The following is a 20,148-nucleotide window of genomic DNA, read 5'->3' on the forward strand; positions in this document are numbered from 1 at the left end:
GTGTAAGGCATATTATGTTTAGAAGGACATTAATAATGTGTGTCATATGTGTAAGGGGCATTACTTGTGGTATGTGTATAAATGCATTACTAATGTGTGGCATTATGTGTATAAGGTGCTCTACTGTATGGCATATCATATAGAAAGGGCACTATTGTGTGGTCTAGTGTGAATAAAGAGCAATATGGTGTGGTGTAATGTGTATAAGGAGCAATTCAGTGTGATGTAATGTGAATAAGGGGCACTACTGTGAGGAATAACGTATATAAATTAAAGTGGTACTACTGTGTGATGTAACGTGAATAAGGGACACTATTGCATGATAAATTGTGAATAAAGTTGCAGTACTGTGTGGCGTAATTTGAATTGGGGGCTACTATTGTGTGGCCATGCCCCTTGCTAGCAAAAAGATACACCTCTTTGGGCTGTGCGCCGAATGTGCACACTGTTCCTATTTAAAATATAGGGGGTAGGAACACCAAAATAAGGACTGCTATGGGTGAGGGGGTAAGGTGCTCGGAAAGGGGTGCAGGGTTAGAGGTGGAACTATCGGTGGTGCTAGGGGGCACCAGACAAAATTTTGCCTAGGGCATCATATTGGGTAGGACCAGCTCTGGACGCCAGTGCTGGACTGATACACACAGCCCACTCTGAGCCTGGTTTGAGGGGCCGGCCAGACACTATGAAGCAATGCCCTGGCAGCTGGGTCATCTGCTTCAGTGTACAGGAGGCTCAGCTGTCAGCAGACAGCAGCACCGCCAGTCATTCCGACCTGCAATTAGATTCTGCGCATGTGCAGAAGTTCTTAACGCTGCCTTATCGGAGCTGTGCTCCAATCATGGCAGAAGTGAATGGGCCTGCACGGGGGGCGGGGCGAATCGCCCCGTTGAGCAGGAACCAACTTCCCAATCCGCCACTGGTGGTTCCTCAAGAACCCGCAACAAGTCATGTTTTTTCAGCTGTGGAAGCAGGTGGGATAATTACTGATCCAGCACAATAGATCAACTCACCTGTGCATGTTTAAAGAAATCCTCAAAACATGACCTGTTGGTGGTATTTGAAAACCAATGCTATATAGACAAAAGGGGGAAAAAACCTGGGAGCGCAGAAAGGTAAATTTGACAATTTAATACAGTACAATTTAACATTAAAATGCAAAATTAGTAAAGTAAGAAGTACATAAACCAGTATTTCAAGCATCCAATGAAATTGCTTCTCAAAGACAGCATGGATTTCAACCATTACTGATAGATTACGCTTCTATTATGCTTTGTCTCATAATTATACTTGTATTAAAAGTACAGGCCCTCATTCCGAGTTGTTCGCTCGGTATTTTTCATCGCATCGCAGTGAAAATCCGCTTAGTACGCATGCGCAATGTTCGCACTGCGACTGCGCCAAGTAACTTTACTATGAAGAAAGTATTTTTACTCACGGCTTTTTCTTCGCTCCGGCGATCGTAATGTGATTGACAGGAAATGGGTGTTACTGGGCGGAAACACGGCGTTTCAGGGGCGTGTGGCTGAAAACGCTACCGTTTCCGGAAAAAACGCAGGAGTGGCCGGAGAAACGGTGGGAGTGCCTGGCCGAACGCTGGGTGTGTTTGTGACGTCAACCAGGAACGACAAGCACTGAACTGATCGCACAGGCAGAGTAAGTCTGGAGCTACTCTGAAACTGCTAAGTAGTTAGTAATCGCAATATTGCGAATACATCGGTCGCAATTTTAAGAAGCTAAGATTCACTCCCAGTAGGCGGCGGCTTAGCGTGTGTAACTCTGCTAAATTCGCCTTGCGACCGATCAACTCGGAATGAGGGCCACAGTGCTGTGGTAAAATAAGGTGCTGAATAATCCACTATCCATGTGGACAAGGTGGTCATGTGCAGCAATCACCTGGTTAATAATCAGTGTAAATATCCAACCATATGTAACGCACCTCTCGGTCTCTGAGCTGTGGATGTGGGAGAGAGTGAGTACTTAGTGGAAGTCGCTGTGAACTTCTAGCTGATCCGGAGCACTGTGTAAACCTCACTTATACCCCTTTTACACTCGCAGAAAAATCCCGGGATATTGCACGTGAACGCGCATCATCCCGGGATTCTTCTCAGTGTAAATGGGTACAGGGACAATTTCCCGGGACGAGCATCCCGGGATTTCATCCCAGGTCAAAAGCAGGGTTGAACCCGGGACCGTCCCGGGAAGCTGCCAGTGTAAACGGGTATACCGGGTCAAGGCGACCCGGCACCCGTTCTCTTCATAGGAGGAGGCGGTGCTTGGAGAAGATTATCTCCAAGCACCGCCTCTGGGAGACTCGGCGGTGACGTCACTGACCCGGCAATATGCCGGGTCAGCCCGCTAATGTGAAAGGGTCATTCCCGGGAATGTGTCCCGGCAAATATACCGGGACACATTCCCGGGAATGAACTTTCCTGCGAGTGTAAAAGTGGTATTACTGTAGGTGTGAAGAGACAGATCAGAGCACAGCAGGTTGGAGCGAGTGAATGCCGAAATGTCCTTTTGTGTGTGTGGGTGGGAAGGGGGTCCAACTCCATATATATTAGAGATGAGCGGGCTCGGTTTTCTGAAAACTGAGCACACCCGAACTTCCGGGATCTCAGTGAATTCCAAATAGAGCCAAAACGTCATGATCCCAGTGTCAGATTCTCGCGGGTTTTGGATACTATATTAGTGCCTGCAGCTGTGATTCTGCGCCTTTTCACAGCAGACCGCGGAGAGAGCTGTGTGCTCCGATGGTCTGTGCTTACTCCACGCTGTGTCCAAACACTCCAGTGCAGGCTGAGCTGACTTATCTGTGTCCACTGTGTCCATACACTCCAGTGCAGGCTGAGCTGACCTATCTGTGTCCACTGTATCCATACACTCCAATGCAGGCTGAGCTGACCTATCTGTGTCCACTGTGTCCACACACTCCAGTGCATGCTGAGCTGACGTATCTGTGTCCACTGTGTCCACACACTCCAGCGACAGACCTGACCTATGTGTGGGCCTAATTCAGACCTGGTCGCACGCAGGCTATTTTTGGCACTGCTGCGACCATGTAATCGCCGCCTATAGGGGAGGGGTTTAGGGCCTTGCAGGGCTGCGTTCGGCTGGGCAGTGAGCTGCACAAACAAAAGTTTGTGCAGTTTCTGCACAGCCCAGGACTTACTCACCCGCTGTGATGATCCCTGAAGAAGCTGACGTCAGGAACCCTCCCAGGAAATGGCTGGACACACCTGCGCTTCTTCCGACACTCCCAGAAAACGGTGAGTTTCCTCTCAGCAATGCCTTCTGCCTGTCAATCTGCTTGCGATCGCTTTCATCGTAGAAGCCGTCGCTCTCCAGCGACCCCTCGACGGACAGCGACACACCTGCGCATTGCGGGTCACATGCGCAGGACAAACCCGATCTAACGGCAGCTAAAAAATGCAGTATGCGATCGGGTCTGAATGAGGCCCTGTGTCCCACCATACTGTGTCCACTGTGTCCATAATACACTCCAGTGCTGCTTAGTGTTAATATTGGCCGAGCTAAATTACAGTATACATACCTCCCAGCGTCTATTCACTGGAGTCAGAGGGAGAGGGGGCATCCCAGCGGCTCACAGAGCACTTGGCCTGCCCCCTCAGTGATGAAAATGGGGGCGTGGCTCACGATCGCGGGTCCTCCACAAAGCCATGCCCATTTTCTTAGACCACATCCCCCTTTTGCAGCGCGTGTGTCCCTCTTTGGAAGAATTAAAAGTTGGAAGGTATGCAGTATAGGCAGTTAGCAAGTCATTATTTTTTATAGTGCAGGAATGGAATCTGTTGTTTAAGTGTGTCACACTGGTGCTGTACTGTGACTTCACAGTGCTTGGTACTATAAAGTGTGCATCAGCATTACAATTTCTTTTTCTTTATGTCACCCGAGGTCAGAAGACTTTTGAGAGATGAGGAAGCACAATGAAGATGGGGTCATCTAGTGGCCCCCGGCAGTACTTGCCTCAGCAGTGAGCAGCTCTCTCCTTCCTCATGAAGAACCTTCCTCTGCTTGGCTCTATAGTAACTCATACTTGCCTACTCTCCCGGAATGGCCGGGAGGCTCACGAAAATCGGGTGACCCGGAAGAGCAGGCAAGTCTCCCGATTTGCGGGGTCCCCCCTGCCCGTCCGCCCACTTAGTGTGTAAAGTGGGCGGTCCGGGCAGTCGATGACGCAATTCCCGCTGAATCGTGTCATCATAGCCACTCCCCCTGCAGTGTAATGCTGGTGATCGCGGCATTACAGAGTGGGGGCGTGGCTTAAAGGAGGTGTCACTGTGACCCCGCCCTTGCTCCGCCCCCGTCTCGACCTTGCTCCGCCCCTGTCCCACCTCCGGTCAGCCCCTCCTTTACAGCACAGCCTCCCCTGCCCGCCCTCTGAGCCGACCTGGCTGCTCTCTCCCGCAGAGAGCAGCCAGAATATCGGTAAGTATGTAGTAACTGCCAGCTGGCCCTGATAAGGGGTGGTTTCTGGCTACTCAGAATCCCCCCTACATGCACCACTGTAGAAGACCAGATCAAATTAGCAGATCTGACTGTTTTGTAAAAAAAGATTTTGCCATGGGTGCTGTGTACTATAAATCAGAATGAGCAGCAAAAAATAGTCTGTTCGGGCCAATTATTGCATAGTGTGTACCTAACTTTACTTTTTCTTGGCCTACGATCTGCTACTACTGCTGTGTACACTGAATGGCTATGGCACCTTGACTCATTTTACTTGTTTTTCTTATATATAACTTTTCATGGTATGAGTGCCATAGACAGTACTCTGACTGATTTTTCTCTTTTAGGTGTCTTCCGGAGGACATTCAGTAGAAAGGTAATGACATACTCAGTGATAGATGCTGCCTGTCAGTTTCATCTGTGCTTCTCATTTGTCTTCATCTGTATTGTCTCTCTGTCATAGATCAGTGGGTAGTAATGATAGGGATTAGCAAACTGCAATATGAGATATCTGTTATACTGTCTCAGATCACAAACATTTGAAAACCCACTGTGCTGCTAAAAACAAATATTGCAAATATACAAATTATAAAGCTCAAAAGACACGATGTATAGAGATGGAAATAATTAACATATTCAGAGACCATATGTAAGTGGTCCATTATTTTTATTATGTCACATTCAGTGACCAGACCACATAATTTTTGTTTATTATTTCCACATCAGTAGTACAATGTGTAGTCATTCAAATTGTTTCTTAGGTGTAGCCAACCCTGGTCCTCGAGAGCTACCAACAGTTCATGTTTTCGAGCTCACCTAGTAGGTGCACAGGTGTAGTCATTACTCACTGACACATTTTAAAAGATCCACAGGTGGAGCAAATTACTTAACTTGTGATTCTGTGGGGAGACCTGGAAAACGTTAAGTGTTGGTAGCTCTTGAGGACCAGGGTTGGCTACCCCTGACCTAAATCTAAGGAACCCCGGCATATATTCACAATGTCAGCAGTTGGTATTCCAGCGACACCATTTTGATCCATGTCGGGGCCCTGGCATCGTTATTCCGACCAGAGTCGGGATTCCGGGGTCAGGATTGCAATCCAAGCCCGGATTCCCTCACACACTTTCAGTACCAGTTTCATTATAGTCTGGCTGTTTAGGTATTTGACTACTCAGAGAGATTGCAGTTCATTATTAGACTGAATATTTTACACCAAATTGATCTGGATTTTCCTTTATTATTAAGCTAACACGTGTGAAACAGCTAGAACTAGCAAATCACCTCTAGTTATCATATGAAGTCTATAGCTACTTTACAGTTTCTTATTACTGTTACAGCGATACATGCATGTTAATATATTATCTTGGATCTATTGTGCTGATGCTTGTATTTTATTATGACTCTACACTCCTGGGAGCTGGGTGGGGGGGAGTTTATCATACAATTTAATATTAATTATACTAAATGCTATGGCTCTTTGGGGAATTGCATACTGTACCCCTTTATTGTTGGCCAATGGTGTTATCAGCTATAGTATACTGTATATTACAGACTATCTTTGGTGAAGCAGTAAGATTGGTGGTGAAAGTAATATGTGCATGTACTTGGAGATTTGACCTGAATTGGACCATGAAGACTCTCCAACTTTGCTGTTCTCACATTACTGGGTATGGCATGGCTAGCACTATTCTGTGCTTATCAATGCATGTTAAATAGACTCAAGTTGCCTTTCTTCATGTGGTCTATGGGGATAGCAGTACGTAACGCAAAATAGGCTTAGGTTAACTGTGCCTAATGTCTTCTTTGTGTATTTAGCCTTGATACTGCTGCCTGACTAAAATTTCTCTCTCAGCACTGCACCTCAGTTAACCTCCTCTGCTAGTCATACCACTGGCACCCAGAGGCGTAACTACGTTCTCTGGCGCCCAAGGCAAGATGGTGAACAGTGCACCCCTCCAAAAAAAAAAAAGAGAAAAATGGGGGGGCACCAAAAAATGGGTGTGACCACATTCCAGAGGGGCATGGTCACTGAAAATGGGGCATGTCAACATGACACCCCACCCATTTCTTGTCAGTCTGGGAACATTACATTCCACTCCATATGCACCTTACCTATATGATGGTTTCTCACAATGGGGAACCTCTGAAGAGATATATCCTTCCTGGGATGGCGACATCTTCAGTTGGTATTCACTATTCATGTAGGATATCACATTGTCTGGAAGATGTCTGTTTGTGTGGAAATATTAAAAAGGTCATCATCATACAACAGCAGTTCAACCAGACTTGTGCCCCCTGTGTCACTTCCTGACCACTGCGTTGTCTCTCAGCCACACCATCATCTCCCCTTGCATCTCTCAGTCACACTATCTCCCTCTTGCGTCTCTCAGCCACACCAACTCCCCCTTGCATTGCCTCTCAGTCATACCATCTCCCCCTTGCGTCTCTCAGCCACACCATCATTTCCTCCCTGTGTCGTCTATCAGCCACACCATCATATCCCACCTGCTTCATCTCTCAGCACACTATCATCTCCCGTCTACGTCTCCCATCACACCATCATCCCCTGCCTGCATCTCTCTCAGCACACCATCATCTCCCATCTGCGTTTCTCAGCACACCATCATCTCCCATATGCGTCACTCAGCACACCATCATCTCCCATCTGCGTCTCTCAGCACACCCTCATCTCCCCCTGCATCTCTCACAGCACACCATCTCCCCCTGCATCTCTCACAGCACACCATCTCCCCCTGCATCTCTCTCAGCACACCATCTCCCCCTGCATCTCTCTCAGCACACCATCTCCCCCTGCATCTCTCTCAGCACACCATCTCCCCCTGCATCTCTTTCAGCACACCATCTCCCCCTGCATCTCTCTCAGCACACCATCTCCCCCTCCATCTCTTTCAGCACACCATCTCCCCCCTGCATCTCTCTCAGCACACCATCTCCCCCTGCATCTCTCTCAGCACACCATCTCCCCCTGCATCTCTCACAGCACACCATCTCCCCCTGCATCTCTCTCAGCACACCATCTCCCCCTGCATCTCTCTCAGCACACCATCTCCCCCTGCATCTCTCACAGCACACCATCTCCCCCTGCATCTCTCTCAGCACACCATCTCCCCCTGCATCTCTCTCAGCACACCATCTCCCCCTGCATCTCTTTCAGCACACCATCTCCCCCCTGCATCTCTCTCAGCACACCATCTCCCCCTGCATCTCTCACAGCACACCATCTCCCCCTGCATCTCTCTCAGCACACCATCTCCCCCTGTATCTCTCACAGCACACCATCTCCCCCTGCATCTCTCTCAGCACACCATCTCCCCCTGCATCTCTCTCAGCACACCATCTCCCCCTGCATCTCTCACAGCACACCATCTCCCCCTGCATCTCTCTCAGCACACCATCTCCCCCTGCATCTCTCTCAGCACACCATCTCCCCCTGCATCTCTTTAAGCACACCATCTCCCCCTGCATCTCTCTCAGCACACCATCTCCCCCTGCATCTCTCTCAGCACACCATCTCCCCCTGCATCTCTTTCAGCACACCATCTCCCCCCTGCATCTCTCTCAGCACACCATCTCCCCCCTGCATCTCTCTCAGCACACCATCTCCCCCTGCATCTCTCTCAGCACACCATCTCTCTCAGCACACCATCTCCCCCTGCATCTCTCTCAGCACACCATCTCCCTCTGCATCTCTTTCAGCACACCATCTCCCCCCTGCATCTCTCTCAGCACACCATCTCCCCCTGCATCTCTCTTAGCAAACCATCTCCCATGCATCTCTTTCAGCACACCATCTCCCCCTGCATCTCTCTCAGCACTCCATCTCCCCCCTGCATCTCTCTCAGCACACCATCTCCCCCCTGCATCTCTCTCAGCACACCATCTCCCCCTGCATCTCTCTCAGCACACCATCTCCCCCCTGCATCTCTCTCAGCACACCATCTCCCCCTGCATCTCTCAGCACACCATCTCCCCCCTGCATCTCTCTCAGCACACCATCTCCCCCCTGCATCTCTCTCAGCACACCATCTCCCCCCTGCATCTCTCTCAGCACACCATCTCCCCCTGCATCTCTCTCAGCACACCATCTCCCCCCTGCATCTCTCTCAGCACACCATCTCCCCCTGCATCTCTCTCAGCACACCATCTCCCCCTGCATCTCTTTCAGCACACCATCTCCCCCCTGCATCTCTCTCAGCACACCATCTCCCCCTGCATCTCTCTTAGCAAACCATCTCCCCATGCATCTCTTTCAGCACACCATCTCCCCCCTGCATCTCTCTCAGCACACCATCTCCCCCCTGCATCTCTCTTAGCGAACCATCTCCCCATGCATCTCTTTCAGCACACCATCTCCCCCCTGCATCTCTTTCAGCACACCATCTCCCCCCTGCATCTCTCTCAGCACACCATCTCCCCCTGCATCTCTTTCAGCACACCATCTCCCCCCTGCATCTCTCTCAGCACACCATCTCCCCCTGCATCTCTTTCAGCACACCATCTCCCCCCTGCATCTCTCTCAGCACACCATCTCCCCATGCATCTCTTTCAGCACACCATCTCCCCCTGCATCTCTCTTAGCAAACCATCTCCCCATGCATCTCTTTCAGCACACCATCTCCCCCCTGCATCTCTCTCAGCACACCATCTCCCCCTGCATCTCTTTCAGCACACCATCTCCCCCCTGCATCTCTCTCAGCACACCATCTCCCCCTGCATCTCTCTCAGCACACCATCTCCCCCTGCATCTCTCTCAGCACACCTTCTCCCCCCTGCATCTCTCTCAGCACACCATCTCCCCCTGCATCTCTTTCAGCACACCATCTCCCCCTGCATCTCTCTTAGCAAACCATCTCCCCATGCATCTCTTTCAGCACACCATCTCCCCCCTGCATCTCTCTCAGCACACCATCTCCCCCTGCATCTCTTTCAGCACACCATCTCCCCCCTGCATCTCTCTCAGCACACCATCTCCCCCTGCATCTCTCTCAGCACACCATCTCCCCCTGCATCTCTCTCAGCACACCTTCTCCCCCCTGCATCTCTCTCAGCACACCATCTCCCCCTGCATCTCTCTCAGCACACCATCTCCCCCTGCATCTCTTTCAGCACACCATCTCCCCCCTGCATCTCTCTCAGCACACCATCTCCCCCTGCATCTCTCTTAGCAAACCATCTCCCCATGCATCTCTTTCAGCACACCATCTCCCCCCTGCATCTCTTTCAGCACACCATCTCCCCCCTGCATCTCTCTCAGCACACCATCTCCCCCTGCATCTCTTTCAGCACACCATCTCCCCCCTGCATCTCTCTCAGCACACCATCTCCCCCCTGCATCTCTCTCAGCACACCATCTCCCCCTGCATCTCTCTTAGCAAACCATCTCCCCATGCATCTCTTTCAGCACACCATCTCCCCCCTGCATCTCTCTCAGCACACCATCTCCCCCTGCATCTCTCTCAGCACACCATCTCCCCCTGCATCTCTCTCAGCACACCATCTCCCCCTGCATCTCTCTCAGCACACCATCTCCCCCCTGCATCTCTCTCAGCATACCATCTCCCCCACTGCATCTCTCTTAACACATCATCTCCCCCCTGCATCTCTTTCAGCACACCATCTCCCCCTGCATCTCTCTCAGCACACCATCTCCCCCCTGCATCTCTCTCAGCACACCATCTCCCCCTGCATCTCTCTCAGCACATCATCTCCCCTTGCAACCAACTCATCATCTCCCTTTGCTCCATAGCCTCTTACCACATACAGCAGCAACAACACATACATATACTCATACTCTTTCTCTCTCTCTCTCCCTCACCCTCCAAACACACATGCTGTCTTGCTCCAATGATGGCCATTTTTTATGGGTGCAATGCAACATGGAATTTGTAGGGGTTTTTTTTTACTGCTCAGAGTCTGAGCAGTAAAATATAAACTACAAATGCCATTACTACTCTTATTCCTACTCTGGCCAGCTGGGTCTGTGTGACAGGGTGGGCGTGATCGGTGAGGACAGGGGTGCGATCGCTGGTGGGCGGTGTGGGTACGATGCGCTAGTCATTAGCGTCCCGCTCTGCTGGGTCTTCCATGCCACCCAGAACATGTGCCCAGCTCACCCCATGCTAGTTACAACTCTACTGGCACTCTGTCCTCTACAATATGAAGTTAAACTCCTCTCACTCACTTACAAGGCCTTCAATCACTCATTTCTCCCAACATCTCCAAACTTGTTTCCACACACACTCCCTCAGACACACACACACACAGCAGGGTAAATTTACTAAAGCTTCTAAAACAGAGAATTGGTGCTGTTGCCCATAGAAACCAATCAGATGCTGTCTATTTTTTTCTAAAAGGCAATAGAGAAATGATAGACCGCATCGGATTGGTTGCTATTGGCAACATCACCAATTCTCTATTTTAGAAGCTTTAGTAAATTTACCCCACCATCTTCATTTTGCTACTACTGTCCATCACCTCTCCTCCTCTCTGATCACCACTTCCCACTCGCACCTTCAAGAGTTCTCCTGCGCTTCACCCAACCTCCGGAATGCTGTCCCATGCTCAATCAGACTCTCATTTGCCATCCCAGGTTTATGCGTGCACTTAAAACTCATCTTTTAATTCAAGCCTATCACCCCTTCTACCTCTCCAGCCCCTATTATTCCACAGCTCTGACCATTCTCCTGTTTTGAGTCAGCCTATATTCTCTCTCGAATGTAAGAAAAGTGCCTTCTTTTCTGCTGTCTCCTCTATGTAATTATGTAAACTCTGGGATATGATTTTGTATTCATAGTATATCTAATACATACATTTGCAAACAGGATGCATTTAGCATCCCGGCTATTGGGATGCTGGCAATCATGTGACTGACCCAGAATCCCGAAACCACTCAGTAGACTGCTGTCGGATCACCGACAGCCGACATCCCAAAGGTAAGTATCAGGGCTCAGGCTTAGGGTTAGGGCCTAGGCGGGGGAGGCTTATGATTAGGCACTAGGGGTGGTTAGCCCTAGCCGCCACCCCCCGAGGGTTTGCTCTAGTCGCCACCCCCTGAGAGTTAGGGATAGGGTAGCGGGGAAAGGTAATGCTAATGTTGCCTATTATTGACAGGCGATATTGATATTTAAGTTACTTTTTTATATTAAATTCAGCCTACGGATAGGCACCTTCGCCTTGCTTTTTTACTTTTGAAGTGTTCAATCACTCATATACTACATAGTATTATTGATTTTTTTCTGCTGCGGGGTACACTGGGCTCCACAAGGATAGACATTGGGGTGTAGAGTAGGATCTTGATCCGAGACACCAACAGGCTCAAAGCTTTGACTGTTCCCAGAATGCACAGTGCCGCCTCCTCTATAACCACGCCTCCCTGCACAGGAGCTCAGTTTTGTAGTTGGTGCTGCAGTAAGCAGGCACATAACAGAGGCGCTGCTCCAGGCAGCCCTAAGAAGAGCTTTTTTTGAAGAAAAAAGTGAAGACTACAAGGGCAGCAGCGGTGGTAAATGTCAGAAGACATTCACTGCGGCAGCTCCAGCTCTCCCCAGCGCTGTACACTCCTGAGCCCTGGTTGCCGGGTAACTACAGCAGGAGGCTCCGGTTTTCTTCACGTCAGGCACACACGATGGGGGCTCTCCGGGATCGCATGGCCGCGCTTCGGGAGGTGGTGAGTGGGTCCGGTTTGCGGGACCCGGTCTTTATCGCGATCCGGCGCGGTCAGTGGGAGGCGGGCCACGCGCGCTGGCGGTGGACACTGTGGCAGTACAGGCGATCCCACTAGATCACCAGGGCATGGGTGCAGGTCAGGTTTTCAGTAGCCCACAGTACCCAGTGGTTTTGCCAGCAGAGGGATAAGGCTTAGACCTGAAGGCCCTCCCCCAGCCCCTGGGCGCCATTTCCCGCAAATGTTCCCGCCCTGGAGCTGCATATCTGTCTCTCCCTCACTCCCTGTCAGTGTCTGGGCGCCATTATCTCTCAGCTTCACTGTTCCTGGGACTGCTTGGGCAAATCCTCCTGTGTAAAGCCGCCTGGTTGTCAGTGCTGTGACTTTACATGACACTTAAGTATTCTACCTGCCTTTTTAGACAGTGCTAGTTAAGAAAGAGTGCATTTAGTCAGGGTTTTCTAGTACAATTACCCTGTGATATACATCCAGTTCTTACTGTGCAGTGTTATATCTATTGACTATATAGCTATATATATATAAGCTAATCCAGTGCAGTATTATTGTTAGTAATAACCTCTGCATTGTACAAACTGTGACTATCTGTGTGTGCATTAGATAGCTGAGTGGTGTCCATTTCGTGTCTTTCACTCAACTTGCTATCCCTATATTTTATAACCTGAGGGGGCTTGGTGCGTCAGGTTTTATATTGATATAGGATTTTCACAAAGATATACTTTAATACGTATTTCTCTGACGTCCTAGTGGATGCTGGGACTCCGTCAGGACCATGGGGATTAGCGGCTCCGCAGGAGACAGGGCACAAAAATAAAAGCTTTAGGACTAGGTGGTGTGCACTGGCTCCTCCCCCTATGACCCTCCTCCAAGCCTCTGTTAGGTTTTTGTGCCCGTCCGAGCAGGGTGCAATCTAGGTGGCTCTCCTAAAGAGCTGCTTAGAAAAAGTTATTAGGTTTTTTATTTTCAGTGAGTCCTGCTGGCAACAGGCTCACTGCAACGAGGGACTTAGGGGAGAAGAAGTGAACTCACCTGCGTGCAGGATGGATTGGCTTCTTAGGCTACTGGACACCATTAGCTCCAGAGGGATCGAACACAGGCCCAGCCATGGAGTCCGGTCCCGGAGCCGCGCCGCCGACCCCCTTGCAGATGCCGAAAAGTGAAGAGGTCCAGAAACCGGCGGCAGAAGACTTTTCAGTCTTCATGAGGTAGCGCACAGCACTGCAGCTGTGCGCCATTGTTGTCAGCACACTTCACACCAGCGGTCACTGAGGGTGCAGGGCGCTGGGGGGGGGCGCCCTGGGCAGCAATGATAATACCTTGTTCTGGCTAAAAATACATCACATATAGCCCCTGGGGCTATATGGATGTATTTAACCCCTGCCTGGTCTCACAAACACCGGGAGAAGAGCCCGCCGAAATAGGGGGCGAGGCCTATCTCCTCAGCACACAGCGCCATTTTCCTGCACAGCTCCGCTGCGAGGAAGGCTCCCAGGACTCTCCCCTGCACTGCACTACAGAAACAGGGTAAAAAAACAGAGAGGGGGGGCACTTTTTTGGCGATATTGATATATTAAGCTGCTATAAAGGAAAGAACACTTCTGTAGGGTTGTTCCTATATATTTATAGCGCTTGGGTGTGTGCTGGCAAACTCTCCCTCTGTCTCCCCAAAGGGCTAGTGGGGTCCTGTCTTCGATAAGAGCATTCCCTGTGTGTCTGCTGTGTGTCGGTACGTGTGTGTCGACATGTATGAGGACGATGTTGGTGTGGAGGCGGAGCAATTGCCGGTAATGGTGATGTCACCCCCTAGGGAGTCGACACCGGAATGGATGGCTTTGTTTATGGAATTACGTGATAATGTCAGCACGTTACAAAAATCAGTTGACGACATGAGACGGCCGGCAAACCAGTTAGTACCTGTCCAGGCGTCTCAGACACCGTCAGGGGCTGTAAAACGCCCTTTACCTCAGTCGGTCGACACAGACCCAGACACGGACACCGAATCTAGTGTCGACGGTGAAGAAACAAACGTATTTTCCAGTAGGGCCACACGTTATATGATCACGGCAATGAAGGAGGCTTTGCATATCTCTGATACTGCAAGTACCACAAAAAGGGGTATTATGTGGGGTCTGAAAAAACTACCTGTAGTTTTTCCTGAATCAGAGGAATTGAATGAAGTGTGTGATGAAGCGTGGGTTAACCCCGATAGAAAACTGCTAATTTCAAAGAAGTTATTGGCATTATATCCTTTCCCGCCAGAGGTTAGGACGCGCTGGGAAACACCCCCTAGGGTGGATAAGGCACTCACACGCTTATCAAAACAAGTGGCGTTACCGTCTCCTGAAACGGCCGCCCTCAAGGATCCAGCTGATAGGAGGCTGGAAACTACCCTGAAAAGTATATACACTCATACTGGTGTTATACTGCGACCAGCCATCGCCTCAGCATGGATGTGCAGTGCTGGGGTGGTTTGGTCGGATTCCCTGACTGAAAATATTGATACCCTGGATAGGGACAGTATTTTATTGACTATAGAGCAATTAAAGGATGCTTTTCTTTATATGCGAGATGCTCAGAGGGATATTTGCACTCTGGCATCGAGAGTAAGTGCGATGTCCATATCTGCCAGAAGAAGTTTATGGACGCGACAGTGGTCAGGTGATGCGGATTCCAAACGGCATATGGAAGTATTGCCGTATAAAGGGGAGGAATTATTTGGGGTCGGTCTATCGGATTTGGTGGCCACGGCAACAGCCGGGAAATCCACCTTTTTACCTCAGGTCCCCTCCCAACAGAAAAAGACACCGTCTTTTCAGCCGCAGTCCTTTCGTTCCTATAAGAACAAGCGGGCAAAAGGACAGTCATATCTGCCCCGAGGCAAAGGAAAGGGTAAGAGAGTGCACCAAGCAGCTCCCTCCCAGGAGCAGAAGCCCTCCCCGGCTTCTGCAAAGCCCTCAGCATGACGTTGGGGCTTTACAAGCGGACTCAGGGGCGGTGGGGGGTCGACTCAAGAATTTCAGCGCACAGTGGGCTCACTCACAGGTGGACCCCTGGATCCTGCAGGTAGTATCTCAGGGTTACAGGTTGGAATTCGAGAAGTCTCCCCCTCGCCGGTTCCTAAAGTCTGCTCTGCCAACGTCTCCCTCAGACAGGGCGACGGTATTGGAAGCCATTCACAAGCTGTATTCTCAGCAGGTGATAGTCAAGGTACCCCTCCTACAACAGGGAAAGGGGTATTATTCCACACTATTTGTGGTACCGAAGCCGGACGGCTCGGTAAGACCTATTCTAAATCTGAAATCTTTGAACCTGTACATACAAAAATTCAAGTTCAAGATGGAGTCACTCAGAGCAGTGATAGCGAATCTGGAAGAAGGGGACTTTATGGTGTCCCTGGACATCAAGGATGCTTACCTGCATGTCCCAATTTGCCCTTCACATCAAGGGTACCTCAGGTTCGTGGTGCAAAACTGTCATTATCAGTTTCAGACGCTGCCGTTTGGATTGTCCACGGCACCTCGGGTCTTTACCAAGGTAATGGCCGAAATGATGTTTCTTCTGCGAAGAAAAGGCGTATTAATTATCCCTTACTTGGACGATCTCCTGATAAGGGCAAGGTCCAGAGAACAGCTGGAGGACGTAGTAGCACTAACCCAAGTAGTGCTGCAACAGCACGGGTGGATTCTGAATTTTCCAAAATCTCAATTGACCCCGACGACACGTCTGCTGTTCCTGGGAATGATTCTGGACACGGTTCAGAAAAAGGTGTTTCTTCCGGAGGAGAAAGCCAGGGAGTTATCCGAACTTGTCAGGAACCTCCTAAAACCAGGAAAAGTGTCTGTGCATCAATGCACAAGAGTCCTGGGAAAAATGGTGGCTTCTTACGAAGCGATTCCATTCGGCAGATTCCACGCACGAACTTTTCAGTGGGATCTGCTGGACAAATGGTCCGGATCGCATCTGCAGATGCATCAGCGGATAACTTTGTCTCCACGGACAAGGGTGTCTCTTCTGTGGTGGTTGCAGAGTGCTCATCTGTTAGAGGGCCGCAGATTCGGCATACAGGACTGGGTCCTGGTGACCACGGATGCCAGTCTGAGAGGCTGGGGAGCGGTCACACAGGGAAGAAACTTCCAGGGAGTGTGGTCAAGCCTGGAGATGTCTCTTCACATAAATATACTGGAGCTAAGAGCGATTTACAATGCTCTAAGCCTGGCAAAACCCCTGCTTCAGGGTCAGCCGGTGTTGATCCAGTCGGACAACATCACGGCAGTCGCCCACGTAAACAGACAGGGCGGCACAAGAAGCAGGAGGGCAATGGCAGAAGCTGCAAGGATTCTTCGCTGGGCGGAAGATCATGTGATAGCACTGTCAGCAGTGTTCATTCCGGGAGTGGACAACTGGGAAGCGGACTTCCTCAGCAGACACGATCTACACCCGGGAGAGTGGGGACTTCATCCAGAAGTCTTCCACATGATTGTGAACCGTTGGGAAAAACCAAAGGTGGATATGATGGCGTCCCGCCTCAACAAAAAACTGGACAGGTATTGCGCCAGGTCAAGAGACCCTCAGGCAATAGCTGTGGACGCTCTGGTAACACCGTGGGTGTTCCAGTCAGTGTATGTGTTTCCTCCTCTGCCTCTCATACCAAAAGTACTGAGAATTATACGGCAAAGGGGAGTAAGAACGATACTCGTGGCTCCGGATTGGCCAAGAAGAACTTGGTACCCGGAACTTCAGGAGATGCTCACGGAAGATCCGTGGCCTCTACCTCTAAGACGGGACCTGCTTCAGCAGGGACCGTGTCTATTCCAAGACTTACCGCGGCTGCGTTTGACGGCATGGCGGTTGAACGCCGAATTCTAAGGGAAAAAGGCATTCCGGAAGAGGTCATCCCTACCCTGGTAAAAGCCAGGAAGGAGGTGACTGCACAACATTATCACCGCATTTGGAGAAAATATGTTGCGTGGTGTGAGGCCAGGAAGGCCCCGACGGAGGAATTTCAACTGGGTCGATTCCTACATTTCCTGCAAACAGGATTGTCTATGGGCCTCAAATTAGGGTCCATTAAGGTTCAAATTTCGGCCCTGTCGATTTTCTTCCAGAAAGAATTGGCTTCAGTTCCTGAAGTCCAGACTTTTGTAAAAGGAGTACTACATATACAGCCCCCGGTTGTGCCCCCAGTGGCTCCGTGGGATCTTAATGTAGTTTTGGATTTTCTCAAATCCCATTGGTTTGAGCCACTCAAATCGGTGGATTTGAAATATCTTACATGGAAAGTAACCATGCTACTGGCCCTGGCTTCAGCCAGGAGAGTGTCAGAATTGGCGGCTTTATCGTATAAAAGCCCATATCTGATTTTCCATTCGGACAGGGCAGAACTGCGGACGCGTCCTCAGTTTCTGCCTAAGGTGGTTTCAGTGTTTCACCTGAACCAGCCTATTGTGGTGCCTGCGGCTACTAGCGATTTGGAGGATTCCAAGTTGCTGGACGTTGTCAGGGCATTGAAAATATATATTTCAAGGACGGCTGGAGTCAGAAAATCTGACTCGCTGTTTATACTGTATGCACCCAACAAGCTGGGTGCTCCTACTTCTAAGCAGACGATTGCTCGTTGGATTTGTAGCACAATTCAACTTGCACATTCTGTGGCAGGCCTGCCACAGCCTAAATCTATCAAGGCCCATTCCACAAGGAAGGTGGGCTCATCTTGGGCGGCTGCCCGAGGGGTCTCGGCATTACAACTCTGCCGAGCAGCTACGTGGTCGGGGGAGAACACGTTTGTAAAATTCTACAAATTTGATACCCTGGCTAAAGAGGACCTGGAGTTCTCTCATTCGGTGCTGCAGAGTCATCCGCACTCTCCCGCCCGTTTGGGAGCTTTGGTATAATCCCCATGGTCCTGACGGAGTCCCAGCATCCACTAGGACGTCAGAGAAAATAAGATTTTACTTACCGATAAATCTATTTCTCGTAGTCCGTAGTGGATGCTGGGCGCCCATCCCAAGTGCGGATTGTCTGCAATACTTGTACATAGTTATTGTTACAAAAAAATCGGGTTGTTATTGTTGTGAGCCGTCTGTTCAGAGGCTCCTACGTTTGTCATACTGTTAACTGGGTTCAGATCACAGGTTGTACGGTGTGATTGGTGTGGCTGGTATGAGTCTTACCCGGGATTCAAAATCCTTCCTTATTGTGTACGCTCGTCCGGGCACAGTATCCTAACTGAGGCTTGGAGGAGGGTCATAGGGGGAGGAGCCAGTGCACACCACCTAGTCCTAAAGCTTTTATTTTTGTGCCCTGTCTCCTGCGGAGCCGCTAATCCCCATGGTCCTGACGGAGTCCCAGCATCCACTACGGACTACGAGAAATAGATTTATCGGTAAGTAAAATCTTATTTTTTCTCTGTGATTTAGTCACCATATCTCTCCTTTATCTCTGCTAGTGCTGACTACACTGTGCAGGGGTTTGGGTAAGAGGTATTGTGCTGCTGCCAATTGTACTGTGTTACCTGATACTGCAAGTTATATCATGTCTGCTTCTGAGGGTAACGGTTCTGGGGCTGAACACACTGCCGGTGTTGCTGAAGCCACAGATCCCTATGAGGAAAATATAGCAGCTGTGGGATCTGGTTCTGGGGGCTCCTTGTCCCCCAGTGGGACTGTGGCAACGGAGGTACATAATGACCCAACGTGGGCCGCTTTTTCCACGCTTCTACATACGCTAGTTCATAAAGTAACACCCCCTATGGGACCCCCAATGCCGGTACAACCGTATGTGGTCCCTGCAGCTAACCCGCCGTGGGCGGACGATTTATCTGCTCAATTGAAGAAGTTGAACCAGTCCCTGACTACTAAAAAGTCTGGCCATCGCTCGCCTAAGCCCAAGGGGTCCGCTAAGCGAGTGCTTGTCTCCTCACAATCCACTGCTGTCACTGACACCTCGTCTGATTAAGAAGGCACTTACACTGACCCCACAGGTTCTGACTCAGATACTGCTGATGGGGAGGGTAGTTCACATGTGGATGTTCCTGATCTTTTGGAGGCTATTAAGTTAATTCTACAGATTACGGATTATTCCAAGCCATCCGTCCCTCCTAAGAAACCAGATAGGTTCAAGCGTCAGAAGGTGGTTAAACAAGTTTTACCTCACTCTGATCACCTAGTGGATATACGTCAGGAACCCCGGGAAAACCTGGGTACGAAGTTTGTGCCTCAAAAGAAGATGCTGGCTCGCTATCCCCTCGCACCAGAGCTGTCTAAGAATTGGGAAACGCCTCCTCTAGTAGACTCACATGTGGCTAGGATGTTGGTTTCCTCAGCTCTACCTGTTACTACCATCACGTCTCTAAAAGAGCCTACGGATAAACGTGTGGAGGGTTGTCTTAAAGCGATTTACACCCTCACGGGTGCTGCACAAAGGCCCACTATTGCAGCAACATGGGCTGCAGAGGCTATTGAAGCATGGGCCTTGGAGTCTTCTGACCATGCTAGACAATGCTTGTCATATATTGTCACAGCTTCTCGATATATTAAAGAGGCGTCTTCTGATGCCGGTATCCTAGCAGCCAAGGCCTCTACTCCGTCAGTCCTCGCTCACCGGATATTGTGGCTGAGATCCTAGTCTCTGGATCTGGACTCTAGAAAAACCCTGGAGGTACTCCCTTTCAAGGGAGATATTCTGTTTGGGGAGGACTTAAATAAGATAGTGGCTGACTTGGCTACTGCCAAAACTGCCTGTCTGCCAAGTACCGCTCCTTCTGTGTCGAAGGCTAAAGGTATTTCCTTTCGCCCCTTTCGTCCTTCAGGTAAAGCAAAAGGTCAGGCGTACAACAAGCAGGCCCGCACTTCCAAACCTGGTAAGCCAAAGCCAAAAAGAGCCTGGGCGGCCCGTCAGCCAGCTTCCAAGGCCGATAAGCCTGCCGCATGACGGGGCGGGCCTCCCCCTCGGGGAGCCCAGGGTGGGGGGCCGGCTTCTAGGGT

The 20,148-nt window shown here is 50.1% G+C and overlaps 1 protein-coding gene across 2 annotated transcripts in view; it reads left to right on the forward strand.

Moving 5' to 3' along the window:
• The window catches only part of LOC135049882 (uncharacterized), a 220,811-nt gene that overhangs the window by 120,924 nt on the left and 79,739 nt on the right, over positions 1 to 20,148 (forward strand). For both annotated transcript variants that reach the window (XM_063955840.1, XM_063955839.1), the window contains exon 15: positions 4,812 to 4,840. In XM_063955840.1, coding sequence (XP_063811910.1) covers positions 4,812 to 4,840 — 29 coding nt within the window. The remainder of the gene's footprint in view (positions 1 to 4,811; positions 4,841 to 20,148) is intronic.

The sequence above is a fragment of the Pseudophryne corroboree genome, chromosome 2, assembly GCF_028390025.1.
Source record: "Pseudophryne corroboree isolate aPseCor3 chromosome 2, aPseCor3.hap2, whole genome shotgun sequence".
NCBI classification, from domain to species: domain Eukaryota; kingdom Metazoa; phylum Chordata; class Amphibia; order Anura; family Myobatrachidae; genus Pseudophryne; species Pseudophryne corroboree.